Source organism: Bos indicus, chromosome 2 (assembly GCF_029378745.1).
Source record: "Bos indicus isolate NIAB-ARS_2022 breed Sahiwal x Tharparkar chromosome 2, NIAB-ARS_B.indTharparkar_mat_pri_1.0, whole genome shotgun sequence".
Classification (NCBI taxonomy): domain Eukaryota; kingdom Metazoa; phylum Chordata; class Mammalia; order Artiodactyla; family Bovidae; genus Bos; species Bos indicus.
In genome coordinates this window covers 131720187-131734257 of record NC_091761.1, presented here as the reverse complement: position 1 = coordinate 131734257, position 14071 = coordinate 131720187, and the positions used below count along the sequence as shown (strand labels likewise).

Genomic DNA, 14071 nt, shown 5'->3' with positions numbered 1-14071 from the left:
GGTCAGATGAAATGTGAGGGCCATGTTTCTCTTTATTTTAGAAATGAGAGTTGACGTCACATATGAAAAAATACACAGCGCTAAAGGTGGAAAAACAAATTATTCCCTAACCCCCACCCGCTGGTACTCAATGTTCCATCTCCCACTGAGGTAATGCTGTACCATTGTCCGTGGCTTAAAAAAAAAACCAAAAACCACCAGAAAGGCAGAAGAAAACCAATCCTATGAAAACCCTCCGACTCTGTTGCCAGGAGTGCAGGGCGCCAGCCTCTCAGTCGGACTTCTCCTTCTCCTTCATGTGCAAGAAGACGACGCTGAAGATGAAGAGCCCGAGCATCATGGAGAAGGCGCTGGCGTAGTAGGGGTAGGCCGAGGGGATGAAGCGCTCGTACTGCGTGTGCTGCAGCGGCCGCACGGACACCTGCGAAGGCAGCAGTGCCGGGCCCTGGCCGCGCGGGGGCGGGGCGCGGGGCGCGGGGGCGGAGAGTGCCCGGAGTGGAGGGCGGCAGGAGGGGGCTTACCTGAGTGGAGGAGTACAGGTGCGTGTAGCCTAGCCGGTTGTAATCCACTTTGAACTGGAACACACCGTACACGTCAGGCAACTTGAACTGGACGCTGTATTTGCCACCTGGGGAAGAGCCAAGACATACAGCCAGGAGGGGCTTCCCGGGCCATCGGTGAGCTGCTCGAGAGCCAGACAGAGGCAGGGATGGGCTTCCAGAGCTGTCTCTCACAAGAGCTGCGCTTACCTTTCCTCTTCAAGAAGGTCCTCACAAAAGGATCGATGCGGACAAACTCCAGCTGAATGTCATCGCCATCAAAGGGGACCCACTTGCCATCTGAGAGCTGTTCAATGACGATGCTGTACTCCTGAGACAAGCAGCTGGGGTAAGCCCGGTAGCCAGTGACTGGCAGGACAGCCTCGTCTTCAGCTGCACTGAATCCCCCCGTGATTCGGGCAGGAGCCCCCCACCCCCAAAGTGGAGACGCAGCCAGCTGGCCCGGCCCTCTGACCTGCCCCGAACAGTGCTCTCCCTGAGCGCACTGGCACGCCTGAGCGGCCCTGCTTCCAGTCGCCACGCGAGCCTTTCCTGACTGATTCTCCAGACCCCACTCAATGTGAATTCTACTCCCAGCAGAGTAAACCAGTAAAGCCTCTCCCCGCTCTGCGTTCCCACAGCAAAAGCACATCTCCTCCACAGAAGGCCACCTGTGACGGTGAGTTACATGCCAGGCTCTCTGCACCTGAGCTGACTTCTTAGGGTGAAGATGAACTTATTCACCTCGTTTAGGCGCTTCAGGCCCAGCACGCAAGTGTTGAGTGCTTTTGAGCGGAATCAACTTGGCCCAAACCCACGGGCCCTCCAGCGCCAGGCTCTTACCACTAGGTCAGTGACGGTGTAGGCGTTGGGTGGCGCTGTCTCGCCCACCCGATGATGGGACACGGGCCCCACCCGGAGGACCCCCTCCTCCTTGAACACCCAGCGGGAAAGGGCCACAGCCAGCTCGTAGTTGCCAGTCTGGGAATACCTGCAGAAGGAGAAACGGAGAGGCTGCAGCCAGGGACCAACTTCCCTCCAGCGGTGCCTGGTAAACCAGTCACCAGGCACCAGACAGACCACACCCAGCCAGGCCCTGCCTGAAGGCCACACACGTCTGGGATCCTGCTCAAGGGGAACACGGGAAAGGATGACAAGCGTGACACGCTGCTCTGGGTGTCACCTACACGACAGGTGCACAGCTACCAAAACATCAGTGACAGGAGATAGTGAAGGATAGGGAGGCCTGGTGTGCTGCAGTCCACGGAGTCGCACAGTCAGACGCGACTCAGTGACTAAACCACCACCACCACCACCAAAACGTCTCCAGATAAATCATTACTACTATGAACAGTCTAGATTGCCAACAGAAGCGATAAAGTGACAAAGTCTTCAAAAAAGCACCTGAAGATACTCAGCCTCCAGCACTTTTAGCTAAAAGGCTCCCTCCTCCCGGTCCACACAGACCTACCCCTTGGTGGCCCCAGGCCCCCGCGTTTACCTCTGGGAGCCGGGTGCAGCCTTCTGCACCGCTGAGTTGAAGAAGGCGTCGCTGAAGAAGTCAAGGGAGCCGCTGAAGATGACCCGGGCGTTGTTCCGGGCCTGCAGCCCCGCGATGAGAAGGGTGTTCTTCCCCACGGCGTGCGGGTACTGGTGGCAACACGAGGCCGTCAGCCAGGAGGGCCGAGACCACCCCCTGCTGCCGCCCTCACCCTGCCCACCCACTCCTCATCCCACTACCAAGGGGGCTCTCCTGCTTGCTGCTCACTTTCGGATAAAAAGTGCTGCCCCAGGCCCAGGAGCAGGAGGCCTCGAGGCTGCAAAGGCCCTCACCTGGGTGATGGGTTTATCCGGGAAGAAGGAGTAAGAGGTGGAAGAGCCCGTCAGGATGTCCAGCACCAAAGGATTGTCAGGGTCGGCCACCATACTGGAGAAGGAAAGGAGAACTGCCCAACTCTGACCCCCAAGAACTGAGCCCAAAGGACTGGGGTCCCCCAGGAGCCACTCCTTCACAGGAATTCATCACACTTCCTAAAAGCCAAACCCTGAGCCCTCCTCTTGCTGTGACGATGGAATCTGACTCAGTGTCACATTTAATCTCACCCACGTGCTCCAGGGGAAAGAAAGCCTCCCGACAAAAGAGATCCCTTCTTCCCCCAGGATTCTGCCAGCCTCTCCTGCTCACTCACCCCACGCCCCGAAAGAGGATGGGATTCAGAGATGATTTCCCAACGATGGTGGGGGCCTTCAGCAGGTTCTCTGTGTCGGCCACGATGAGCGTGTGCTGCCCAAGCAGAGGGAAATTGGATCAGGAGAAGGTCCCCCAGCCAGGGGGCCCCTCCCAAGCCCCTCCTGGTTTCGAGGCTGAGCTGGTTACCTGGCCAAGGTCTGAGACGTCATAGTTGTGATGGTCGATGACAGCTGTTTTCTCCTCGTCGAACTCAATCCCACACTCACTGCCCAGCTCTCGGAGAGGGTCGCCTGCACAGACCCGAGAGACGCCTGACTGAGTCCTGAAGCTGGGGCCCTGGGCCGAGCAGTGTCCCTCCTGCCAGCATCCTCATGACTCACTCTACTACCAGTCACCCCCAGGCCCTGAGGCCTCACCAAGCCGGGCGCAGCCCCCACGACCCCTGGGCAACAGCATGGTGTTCTGCCTGCGGGGTCAGAATCTAAACTGATAAACCACCACCAGCTGACCCCTCCCTCCGCAAGTACACAGTGATCTTGGTTCTGCACAAAAACTTGCTTTGAAGCCAAGTACTTCGGGCAAACTTCATCTGGGTGAGTCTGGACTTACAAGGTTTCTCTCCTCTTCATCAACACCCAACCAAGACCCCACCCAACACAGTTTTAAAAACCTACCCACACTGAAGAAGGGAAACGAGTGGCCAGGGGGTGCTCACTAGTGCAGCTGGTGGTTAAGTACAAGGGGTTCGGGATCCCACTCCCCTCTCCCTGCTTCTAAGTGTCTTTGAAAATGTCCAAAATAAGAAACAAAAATCTGTTCATCTTCCCTCTTGCCTTCTTTTTTTAAGAGCCGCCAAAAAAAACAAAAGAACAAAAGGAAAAAGCAAAACGAAGGAAAAGAAAAACAGGGGTCCCAGCTCTTAAACAGGACCTGCTCCTCACCTCCCTGGCTCTGGTCACGGGAGGTGCAGGAGGGACTGAAGGGTGCTGCAGTGCCCGCCCTCCCTGGCAGGGCTCCCCCCACCTCCCCACCACAAATGCCCATTTGGCAGCTTCCATGTGTAAAGCTCTCAGCCCCCTGGAGAAACACTGGGAAATGCCACAACCTCCCGGGCCAGACTCACCGATGTCTGAGCTGGCAGCCACCAGGACACTGCCTCCACCGTCGATAAAGGCACTGATGGTCTCCACGTTGATATTTCCTCCAAAATCTGAAAGAAGCACCAGACTCAGGACCCAGAAGGTTCCTCTCGCTGCTCCTCTGACATCTGGGTGGGGAGGGTGACCCACAGCCCGTGCTAAGTTGCTTCAGTCGTGTCCAACTCTTTGTGACCCCACGGACTGTAGCCTGCCAGGCTCCCCTGTTCATTGGATTCTCCAGGCAGGAATACTGGAGTGGGCTGCCATGCCTCCCTCCAGGGGATCTTCCCCACCCAGGGATCAAACATTGGCACGTGAGTTCTTAACCAGCTGAGTCACACCAGAGACCAGGCACAACCAATTACAGAATAGCACCCTCTGGGGGCCCAAAGCAAGAGGGACCTCTACCATACACGTCCCGACAGGACAATGTTCCCAGTTCCTCAGTGTGAAGAGCCAAGAATAATGGCTCAAATTCATAAACCTTTAGAAGTACAAATGAAACACTCAAACACCTACCAATTACAGCTGTCAAGTCAGTCATACACATTTCAAGTCACACACGAACTATTCGTCTAGAAGTGCCACGTTTTTTCACTCCCATTTCGTGAAACAACTTGCAGCATATCACCCGCACTTTCCATCAGTACCTTTGTCTTCACTCGAGCCACTCCTGGGCCCCTGGCCACTCTCCAGAGCCCATCGACCTCACCTCAGTGCGCCCGCCTGAGAAGGGGCGCTCCTGAGCCTCAGGATGTGCAGTCACGTGACCCGGGCAGTGCTCTGCCCGACACGAGAAGTTTCCCCATTAACCCAGGTCCAGCAGTCACAACAGGACCACTTCATACACTGTTTTAAAGTGAGCTCCAAAAAGGCACATGGACTTTCAGCACCTGTAACTGTAAGACCACAGCCTTTTCTGGCCAGAGGGTCAAGGGACGGCCATAAGCACCCAGAACTGGCACTGCGGGGGCCGCAGCAGGCTCGAGTGCTGGGTCGCTCAGTCGTGTCAGACGCTCTGCGACCCCATGGTCTGCAGCCCGCCAGGCTCCTCTGTCCTGGGGATTCTCCAGGCAAGGATACTGGAGTGGGCTGCCAGGCCCTCCTCCAGAGGGTCTTCCCCACCCAGGAACAGAACCCAGGTCTCCCGCATTGCAGGCGGATTCTCTGCCATCTGAGCCGCCAGGGACGCCCTCAAGGGCCCTCCCCACAGGCGCCCCTGACGCTCAACACGAAGCAGCGGCTAGAGTGCTCAGTAACTCACCTTTTCGTTACATGAAATTGCTTCCTGTGTGCTGAGAAGAAAAGGCAGGACTAGGGGCTGGCGTACATGTGTGCTGGCCAGGGAGACGCCAGGCACGTGTGTGTGAGTGAGCGAGCGAGGCATCTGGGGGCGCGAGCACCCGGGCACCGAGAACGGCAGGTGCAAGGCCCCGAGGTGGGCGACTCGCCACCAGGGAGGAGCTCAGTGTGACAAAGGGGTGAGGCGCAGCAGAGGGAGCCGGGCACTGCCGCTTCTGTGGGCTCTGTGACAGTGGCCACAGGGGGGGCCACCGAGGGCTCTGAGCAGGAGACCAAGATAATCTCCTTGTACCTTTAAAGGATGGTTCTGGTGGCTATGAGGGGAATCAGGAACAGGGGTGAGGATGGACACAGAGACAGGGGACCACTGCAGTCACCCAGGCAGTGAAGAGTGGTGTCTGGACCCCAGCAGTGGAGGGGGAGGAAGCAGGGCAGCCCTGCGCCCCCACGTCGAGGGCCAAGCCTGATGAGGGAGGCACGAAAGACGGCGCCAAGATCTCTGCCCGAGCAACTGGAAGGCTGGAGGTGCCGTTCACGCCGGCTGGGCACGCAAGTCTGCCCACCACATCCACTGGGCACTTAGAAATGAGCTCACCACGTAAGTCTGTAATGACGCAAACGTGAGAACGGCCCTCTTTTCTGAGCGCTGATTTTCAGGAGAAAGAAAAGCACAGTACCTTACCAATCGACAGAACATCTTAGTCAGGGGTGGGGGGCGCTCAAGCCCTTACCCCACACCGAGCCATCCACCCAGCCGCCTCCAGAGAGGCCAGGCAAATCCTTACAACGTAAAACAGCTGCTTGGTCCAGCACAGGGGTTCCCAGCAAGGTGATTCCGCCACTCAAGGCAATACCCGCAGATGCTTCTTGTCACCAGGGGAAGCAGGCTGCTGCCACCTGGGGGGTCGGGGCTCAGGACACTGCACTGACCAAGACAGTGCCCACAAGACAAAATCATCCAGCCCAAAGTGTCAGGAAGCTTGCTGCTGAAACTCCAGCATAGTGACAGACTAGGAAATTGATGATTTATTGTTGTTTAGTCACTAAGTTGTGTCCAACTCTTTGCAACCCCATGGACTGCAGCACACCAGGCTCCTCTGTCCTCCACTATCTCCCAGAGTTTGCTCAAATCCATGTCCCTTGAGCTGGTGATGCTGCCTAACCATCTCATCCTCCGTCGTCCCCTTCTTCAATATTTCCCAGCATCAGGGTCTTTCCAACGAATCAGCTCTTCGCATCAAGTAGCCAAAGTATTGGAGTTTCAGCTTCATCATCAGTCCTTCCAATGAATATTCAGGACTGATTTCCTTTAGGATGGGCTGGTTGGATCTCCTTGCAGTCCAAGGGACTCTCAAGAGTCTTCTGCAACACCACGGTTCAAAAGCATTAATTCTTCAGACCTCAACTTTCTTTATGGTCCAACTCTCACTTCCATATGAATGAAACGGAGATACCTGGGCTTAACTCCAGGCATCATGCCTTGAAAACCCAGTGAACAGTATGAAAAGGCAGAAAGATATGACACTGAAAGATGAACTACCCAGGTCAGGAGGTCCCAATATGCCACTGGAGAAGAATGGGAAAATAGCTCCAGAAGGAATAAAGAGGCTGAGCCAAAGTGGAAACATCCAGTTGTGGATATGTCTGGTGGTGAAAGGAAAGTGCGATGCTGTAAAGAGCAATACTGCATAGGAACTAGAATGTTAGGTCCATGAATCAAGGTAAATTGGAAGTGGTTAAACAGGAGATGACAAGAGTGAACATCGACATTATAGGAGTCAGTGAACTAAAATGGACAGGAATGGGCAAATTTAACTCAGATACCCATTATATCTACTACTGTGGGCAAGAATCCCTTAGAAGAAGTGGAGTAGCCCTCATAGTCAACAAGAGTCTGAAATGCAGTACTAGGGTACAAACTCAAAAACGACAGAATGATCTCTGTTCGTTTCCAAAGCAAACCATTCAATATCATGGTAATTCAAGTCTATATTCCAACCACTAATGTCAAAGAAACTGAACAGTTCTATGAAGATCTACAAGACCTTCTAAAACTAAAACCAAAAAATGATATCCTTTTCATCATAGGGGACTGAAATGCAAAAGTAGGAAGTCAAGAAACACTTGGAGGAGTAACAGGCAAGTTTGGCCTTGGAGTACAAAATGAAGCAGGGAAAAGGCCAACAGAGTTTTCTCAAAAGAATGCAGTACTCATAGCAAACATCCTCTTCCAACAACATGAGACAACTCTACACATGGACATCACCAGATGGTCAATACCGAAATCAGACTAATTTATATTTTTTGCAGTCGAAGTTGGAAAAGCTCTATACGGTGAGCAAAAACAAGACCAGGAGCTGAGATCATGAACTACTTATTGCAAAATTCAGACCTAAATTGAAGAAAAGTAGGGAAAACCACTACACCATTCAGATATGACCAAAATCAAATCCCTTACACTTATACAGTGGAAGTGACAAACAGATTCAAGGGATTAGATCTAATAGAGTGCCTGAAGAACTATGGATGGAGGTTCGTGACACTGTACAGGAGGCGGTGATCAAAACCATCCCCAAGAAAAAGAAATGCAAAAAGGCAAAATGGTTGTCTAAGAAGGCCTTTCAAATAGCTGAGAAAGAACAGTAAAAGTCCAAGCAGAAGAGGAAAGGTACGCCCATCTGAATGCAGAGTCCAAAGAATAGCGAGGAGAGAGAAGAAAGCCTTCCTCAGTGATCAATGCAAAGAGATAGAGGAAGCAACAGAATGGAGACTAGAGAGCTCGTCAAGAAAATTAGAGACACCAAGGGAACACTTCATGCAAAGATGGGCTCAGTAAAGGACAGGAATGCTATGGACCCAACGGAAGCAGAAGGTAGTAACAAGAGTTCACAAAAACACACGGAAAAACTATACAAAAAAGATCTTCATGGCTCAGATAACCAGGATGGTGTGATCACTCACCTAGAGCCAGACATCCTGGAGTCCAAAGTCAAGTGGGTCTCAGAAAGCATTACTACCAACAGGGAATGCCAACTAGTACAGCCACTATGGAGAACAGTGTGGAGATTCCTTAAAAAACTGGAAATAGAACTGCCTTATGATCCAGCAATCCCACTGCTGGGCATACACACTGAGGAAACCAGAAGGGAAAGAGACACGTGTACCCCAATGTTCATCGCAGCACTGTTTATAATAGCCAGGACATGAAAGCAACCTAGATGTCCATTAGCAGATGAATGGATAAGAAAGCTGTGGTACATATACACAATGGAGTATTACTGAGCCATTAAAAAGAATACATTTGACTCAGTTCTAATGAGGTGGATGAAACTGGAGCCTATTATACAGAGTGAAGTAAGCCAGAAAGAAAAACACCAATACAGTATACTAACGCATATATATGGAATTTAGAAAGATGGTAACAATAACCCTGTGTACGAGACAGCAGAAGAGACACTGATGTATAGAACGGTCTTTTGGACACGTGGGAGAGGGAGAGGGTGGGATGATTTGGGAGAATGGCATTGAAATACGTATAATATCATATATGAAACGAGTCGCCAGTCCAGGTTCGATGCACGATACTGGATGCTTGGGGCTGGTGCACTGGGACGACCCAGAGGGATGGTATGGGGAGGGAGGAGGGAGGAGGGTGGAGGGTTCAGGATGGGGAACACATGTATACCTGTGGTGGATTCATTTCGATATCTGGCAAAACCAATATTGTAAAGTTTAAAAATAAAATAAAATTAAAAAAAAAATAAAAAGCATTACTACCAACAAAGCTAGTGGAGGTGATAGAATTCCAGCTAAGTTATTTCAAATCCTAAAAGATGATGCTGTGAAAGTGCTGCACTCAATATGCCAGCAAATTTGGAAAACTCAGCAGTGGCCACAGGACTGGAGAAGGTCAGTTTTCATTCCAATCCCAAAGAAAGGCAATGCCAAAGAATGCTCAAACTACTGCACAATTGCACTCATCTCACACGCTAGTAAAGTAATGCTCAAAATTCTCCCAGCCAGGCTTCAGCAATACGTGAACTGAGACGTTCCAAATGTTCAAGGTGGATTAAGAAAAGGCAGAGGAACCAGAGATCAAATTGCCAACATCTGTTGGATAACAGAAAAAGCAAATTCCAGAAAAACATCTACCTCTGTTTCACTGACTACACTAAAGCCGAAGACTGTGTGGATTACCACAAACTGCGGAAAATTCTCAGAGATGGGAATACCAGACCACCTTACCTACCTCCTGAGAAATCTGTATGCAGGTCAAGAAGCAAAAGTGAGATCCAGACATGGAACAACAGACTGGTTCCAAATCAGGAAAGGACTAAGTCAAGGCTGTATATTGTCACCCTGCTTATTTAACTTCTATGCAAAGTACATCATGAGAAATGTCAGGCTGGATGAAGCACAAGCTGGAATCAAGACTGCTGGGAGAAATAGCAATAACCTCAGATATGCAGATGACATCACTGTTATGGCAGAATGCGAAGAGGAACTAAAGAGCCTCTTGATGAAAGTGAAAGAGGAGAGTGAAAAAGCTGGCTTAAAACTCAACATTCAAAAAACTCCTGATCATGGCATCTGGTCCCATCACTTCATGGCAAATAGATGGGGAAACAATGGAAACGGTGACAGACTTTATTTTTTTAGGCTCCCAAATCACTGCAGATGTTGACTGCAGCCCTGCAATTAAAAGACGCTTGCTCCTTAGAAGAAAAAGTATGACAAACCTAGACAGCATGTTGAAAAGCAGAGACGTCACTTCGTCAACAAGGTCCATCTAGTCAAGGGTAACGGTTTTTCCATTAGTCATGTACAGATGTGAGAGCTGGACCATAAAGAAGGCTGGGCACTGAAGAATTGATGCTTTCTCCTGGACTGCAAGGAGATCAAACCAGTTGATCTTAAATCAATCTTGAATATTCATTGGAAGGACTGAGGCTGCAGCTGAAGCTCTAATACTTTGGCCACCTGATGTGAAGTGCCGACTCACTGGAAAAGGCCCTGATGCTGGGAAAGACTGAAGGCAGAGGAGAAGGGGATGACAGAGGATGATGGTTAGATGGCATCACTGACTCAATGGACTTGAGTTTGAGTAAACTCCGGGAGTTGGTGATGGACAGGGAGGCCTGGCATGCTGCAGTCCACGGGGTCACAGAGAGTCAGACACGACTGAGTGATTGAAGAACAACAAATCCAGGCAACCCCTTCACCTTTCTAAGCCCGTTTCCCCATCTATAAAACAAGGACCCAGTGTTTCCCGGGTACAGAGGACAGGCTAAGGATCCTTCTCCTGTAGCCATTACTGCACGTGCCTTCAGAGCTTCCAGATCCCAGAAGAGCAAGGAACCAACTGACACGTGGAGGAGGCAACCAGGCCAGGGTCCTCACACCTAAGAGGACCTAGTAGTCACAGTACCACAGAAGGGCACTCAGAGCCTTTATCCTGGACACGACTTATCCTGAACACCCCCGACCTCCAGAACATGCTAGCCTTTTCCCTAGGGGTGTCTGAGACGGTTTCCCTCAAGATCGGTCCCCACCCTGCAAGAGGCAGAAAAGTTGACCACAAAGATGCCAGGCAGGGCTTCAAATAACACTGAATCTCAGAGACATTATTCCATTTGTTTTCCCTACTTTCTCCATCAAGAATGGTCACAGTTCAATACTGGCCTTAACACTTCTCTCAACCAGCTCATCTCCTCTTTTAAGAGGATGCCTCAGGTCCAAAGCCTTCAGCAGGTCAAGAATCAGCTAGAACTTGACAGCACTGCATTCATTCTGTTTATATTTTCCTCCACAGAAATCAAACGATGGTAGAGTACTGGCTTTCCATCTTCAGTGGTGACAAGGGGTTCATTACTAGTTTTCTTTTAAACTGAGGTTTTTTTAAAGCAGATCAATTTGAAGAAAAACATTACTATCACAAATATGGAAAGTGGTAAAGATCGCGAAGTGGGTACAGAAATGACCCCGATTTCTGAAGCAGTATCTTAGGCTCTGCCGTTTCTCCCACTCACAGCAGCCAACCTCAGCCTCCTCAGCCCACCTCTGCCGCTTCCCTCCCCCTCAGTGACCGTTCTAAGCACAACTCAGACAGTCCCTCCACTCCATCTTGGGCGTTCTGACATGTGGCTTGGGAACTCATTTCAAGTCCTTATTTTTATTTCCTCACAGGTTGAAAGACTCCTCAAGGGCAGGCTCTGTCACTATTCAGTACTGCTTTCAGAGTTCCAACACAGCAATCCAGCAAACACCACTTAACCTGCTAAAGGCATCATTCGCCTGCCTAGCCAACTTGAAGATTTTAATGCACAACTGAACTTGCCTCTAAAAGCCAATTCCAAAGGCACATGTTACAGGGGCGTTGGGAGCACCTCATCAAGTAATGGGAACCTAGGGAAAAATACATCAGGGGTTTGGCAGATCCCAATCTCACATGAACCACAGAAAAGAAAGTCGATGCCAGTGAAGAGGCAGCCTTCCTAAGCTTCATGAGCTGAACAGAGAGATGGCAGTCCTGACTTACCCCGGACAGGGACAACTTGTGTCCTCTGAGAAAAAGATAAACTGAAGCCACTAAAGAAGAGAATGACTAGGATGCTCACTGAAAAAGCACAACAAAGAGGGAAACAGCCAAAGAACTGGGGATATTTAGTCTGGAGAAGAAACAACCGAATAACTCAGGACCTGATCATGCAAAGGCTATGCCTCTAAGCAAAATAAGCATTAGACCTATTCTCTTAGGCCCTGGGGAGTATCAGAAACCCTTTTCCTCCTTGCCCCAATAAACAAAGCAGGAAGTAGGAGACAAATTTCAGCTTAATACATGATTTTCTTAACAGAGTTGCACAGTGGCAGACTGAAATAAAATAGTAAGCTAAAATAGTAAGCTGTCACAGGAATGTCAATTGGAAAATCTAGTGAAGATGTTCGTTTGGTTCAACAACTAGTCTTCTGCTAAGCCCTGGATATATGCACCCAGCCTCAAATAGGGGTTTGGACTAGGTAATCACTAAAGGTTATTCTCAGTCTAACTAGGACTCCATCTGAATTCTCAGGATCAACTACCACCAATGCCCCTTTACAGAAAATCATACTTATGGTACAGCCATTTTCTCTTTCCAGACAGGCAAACCTAAGGGGGCGGGGGGCGCAACGGTGAAGGAACTGTTCATCTTTCTTATCAGGCCCTTTAATGGAGAAAACCCACTTCTCAGAGTAGCAGAGCCAGGAGTTCTAAGGTCTGCAACAACACTTGATCCCACAGTCTTTAGCTCTGTCTTCTGGTAAGGACATATCCTCTCCTAAGCCCAGAGTGAAGTGAAGTGAAATGAAAGTCACTCAATCGTGTCCGACTCTTTGTAACTCCATGGACTATAGAGTCTGGAATTCTCCAGCCCAGAATACTGGAGTGGGTAGCCTTTCCCTTCTCCAGGGGATCTCCCAACCTAGGTCTCCCGCATTGCAGGTGGATTCTTTACCAGCTCAGCCACAAGGGAAGCCCAAGAATACCGGAGTCGGTAGTCTATCCCTTCTCCAACAGATCTTCCTGACTGAGGAATCGAACCGTCTTCTGCATTTCAGGCAGATTCTTTACCAACTGAGCGTTAGCATTTCTCTTCTCTGGGAGCAGCAGCGCCCAGGGCTGGCGACCCATTCCATCCCAGGAATGCCCACGATCCTAAAGACAGCTGATAAATCAGAGTTCTGGGGCGACCCGCAGCCCTTACCTTCTACCGAAGGGGAGAAAATGATGAGATTGTCATAAAGAAACTCCCCGTACTTAATGAGGGACAGGCTGGGGTCATCTGCGGTCTTGAATGTGAGTACAAAGCCGCGATCTGGAAAAAGAGAACGAGGGAGCTGAGGCACATAGAAGGCAAAGAGGAACCACCACTGCAGAGACCATGACCGTCCTGCCCCACCCCCGTTCCCCCACCAGCCCCCTGGCGGCAGGTCAGACCTGGAAGGCCAGCTCGGGTGGGAGGGAGAGGGGTCGGTGTCTCCGGGCTCAGGGACCTTGCCAATCCATCGGGCCCCAATCTCACCCTTCAGGCTCCGGAAGAAAAGCGAATGCGTCTCCCGGAGGTTGAGGTTGTCCAGCAGTACCAAGGTGCGGGGACCGCTGGCGCCGGCCAGGCCAAGCAAAGGCAGCAGCAGCAGCCACCAGCCGGACCACACACGGGCCGCGCAGGTCGCCATCTTCCTGTTCCAAAGAAACCAGACGCCTGGGCACCGGAAGTGCCCCTTCCACCGTCGCCCAATCGTGGCTCGTTGTCTTGGAGTGTCACCCGGAAGTGGTTCGAAAACGCCGGAGCCGGGCGTCCGGAACCTCTGCTTGGACGGCGAGGCGCGAGGAACCCGGCCGGAAATGTCCCTGTGAGAGGCGGGTTCTCGGCACACTATTGGTGAAAGCGGCGCGCAGTCCCGCCCCCCCGAGAGGAAAAAGCTCAATCCTAGAGAGACAGCTGTGCGGCCGCGGCCAGTCAGTAGGGCCGAGAGCCCTTGGGTTCCGCCCATTGCCGACTCCCGCCGGAGTCCCGGCCGGCTCCCGCCTCCTCATCCGATTGGTCTTGGACTCGGCCGCGGCGTTCGGGTCGGGGTCCGGGCTGGAGGTTCGCTGGCCCGGGACAGGTTCGACTGGAACCAGGCCCCACTTCCACTCTCTCCAGGGAGGAGATGGTTGGAAAAAGGCCGGGGACGGGTCGCGGGCGTGGGGGCTGCGGGAAGAGGGCCGGAATCTCTCCCGCTGCTCATGGGCGCAGGGCCTTGGCGCGGGCGCGGCCCACCCGCAGGCCGGAGGCAGTGTGGACTGGGCATACATTCAGAACCTGTAGCTGGGCGCATGCTCGCACCAGCCCTGTAACCTGGGCGCTTCTCCGGTTTCC

General features: G+C 51.7%; 1 protein-coding gene across 1 annotated transcript; it reads right to left on the bottom strand.

Moving 5' to 3' along the window:
- Positions 1 to 14: 14 nt before the first annotated feature.
- Positions 15 to 13718, bottom strand: DDOST (dolichyl-diphosphooligosaccharide--protein glycosyltransferase non-catalytic subunit). The gene is made up of 11 exons (XM_019982239.2): positions 13232 to 13718; positions 12914 to 13024; positions 3854 to 3940; positions 2917 to 3020; positions 2729 to 2823; positions 2373 to 2466; positions 2041 to 2189; positions 1383 to 1530; positions 750 to 870; positions 522 to 628; positions 15 to 421 (listed from the first exon to the last, which is right to left on the bottom strand). The coding sequence occupies exons 1-11, from the start codon at positions 13701 to 13703 to the stop codon at positions 272 to 274; spliced, it is 1638 nt and encodes a 545-aa protein (XP_019837798.2). The 5' UTR covers positions 13704 to 13718; the 3' UTR covers positions 15 to 271.
- Between the last annotated feature and the right edge of the window lie 353 nt (positions 13719 to 14071).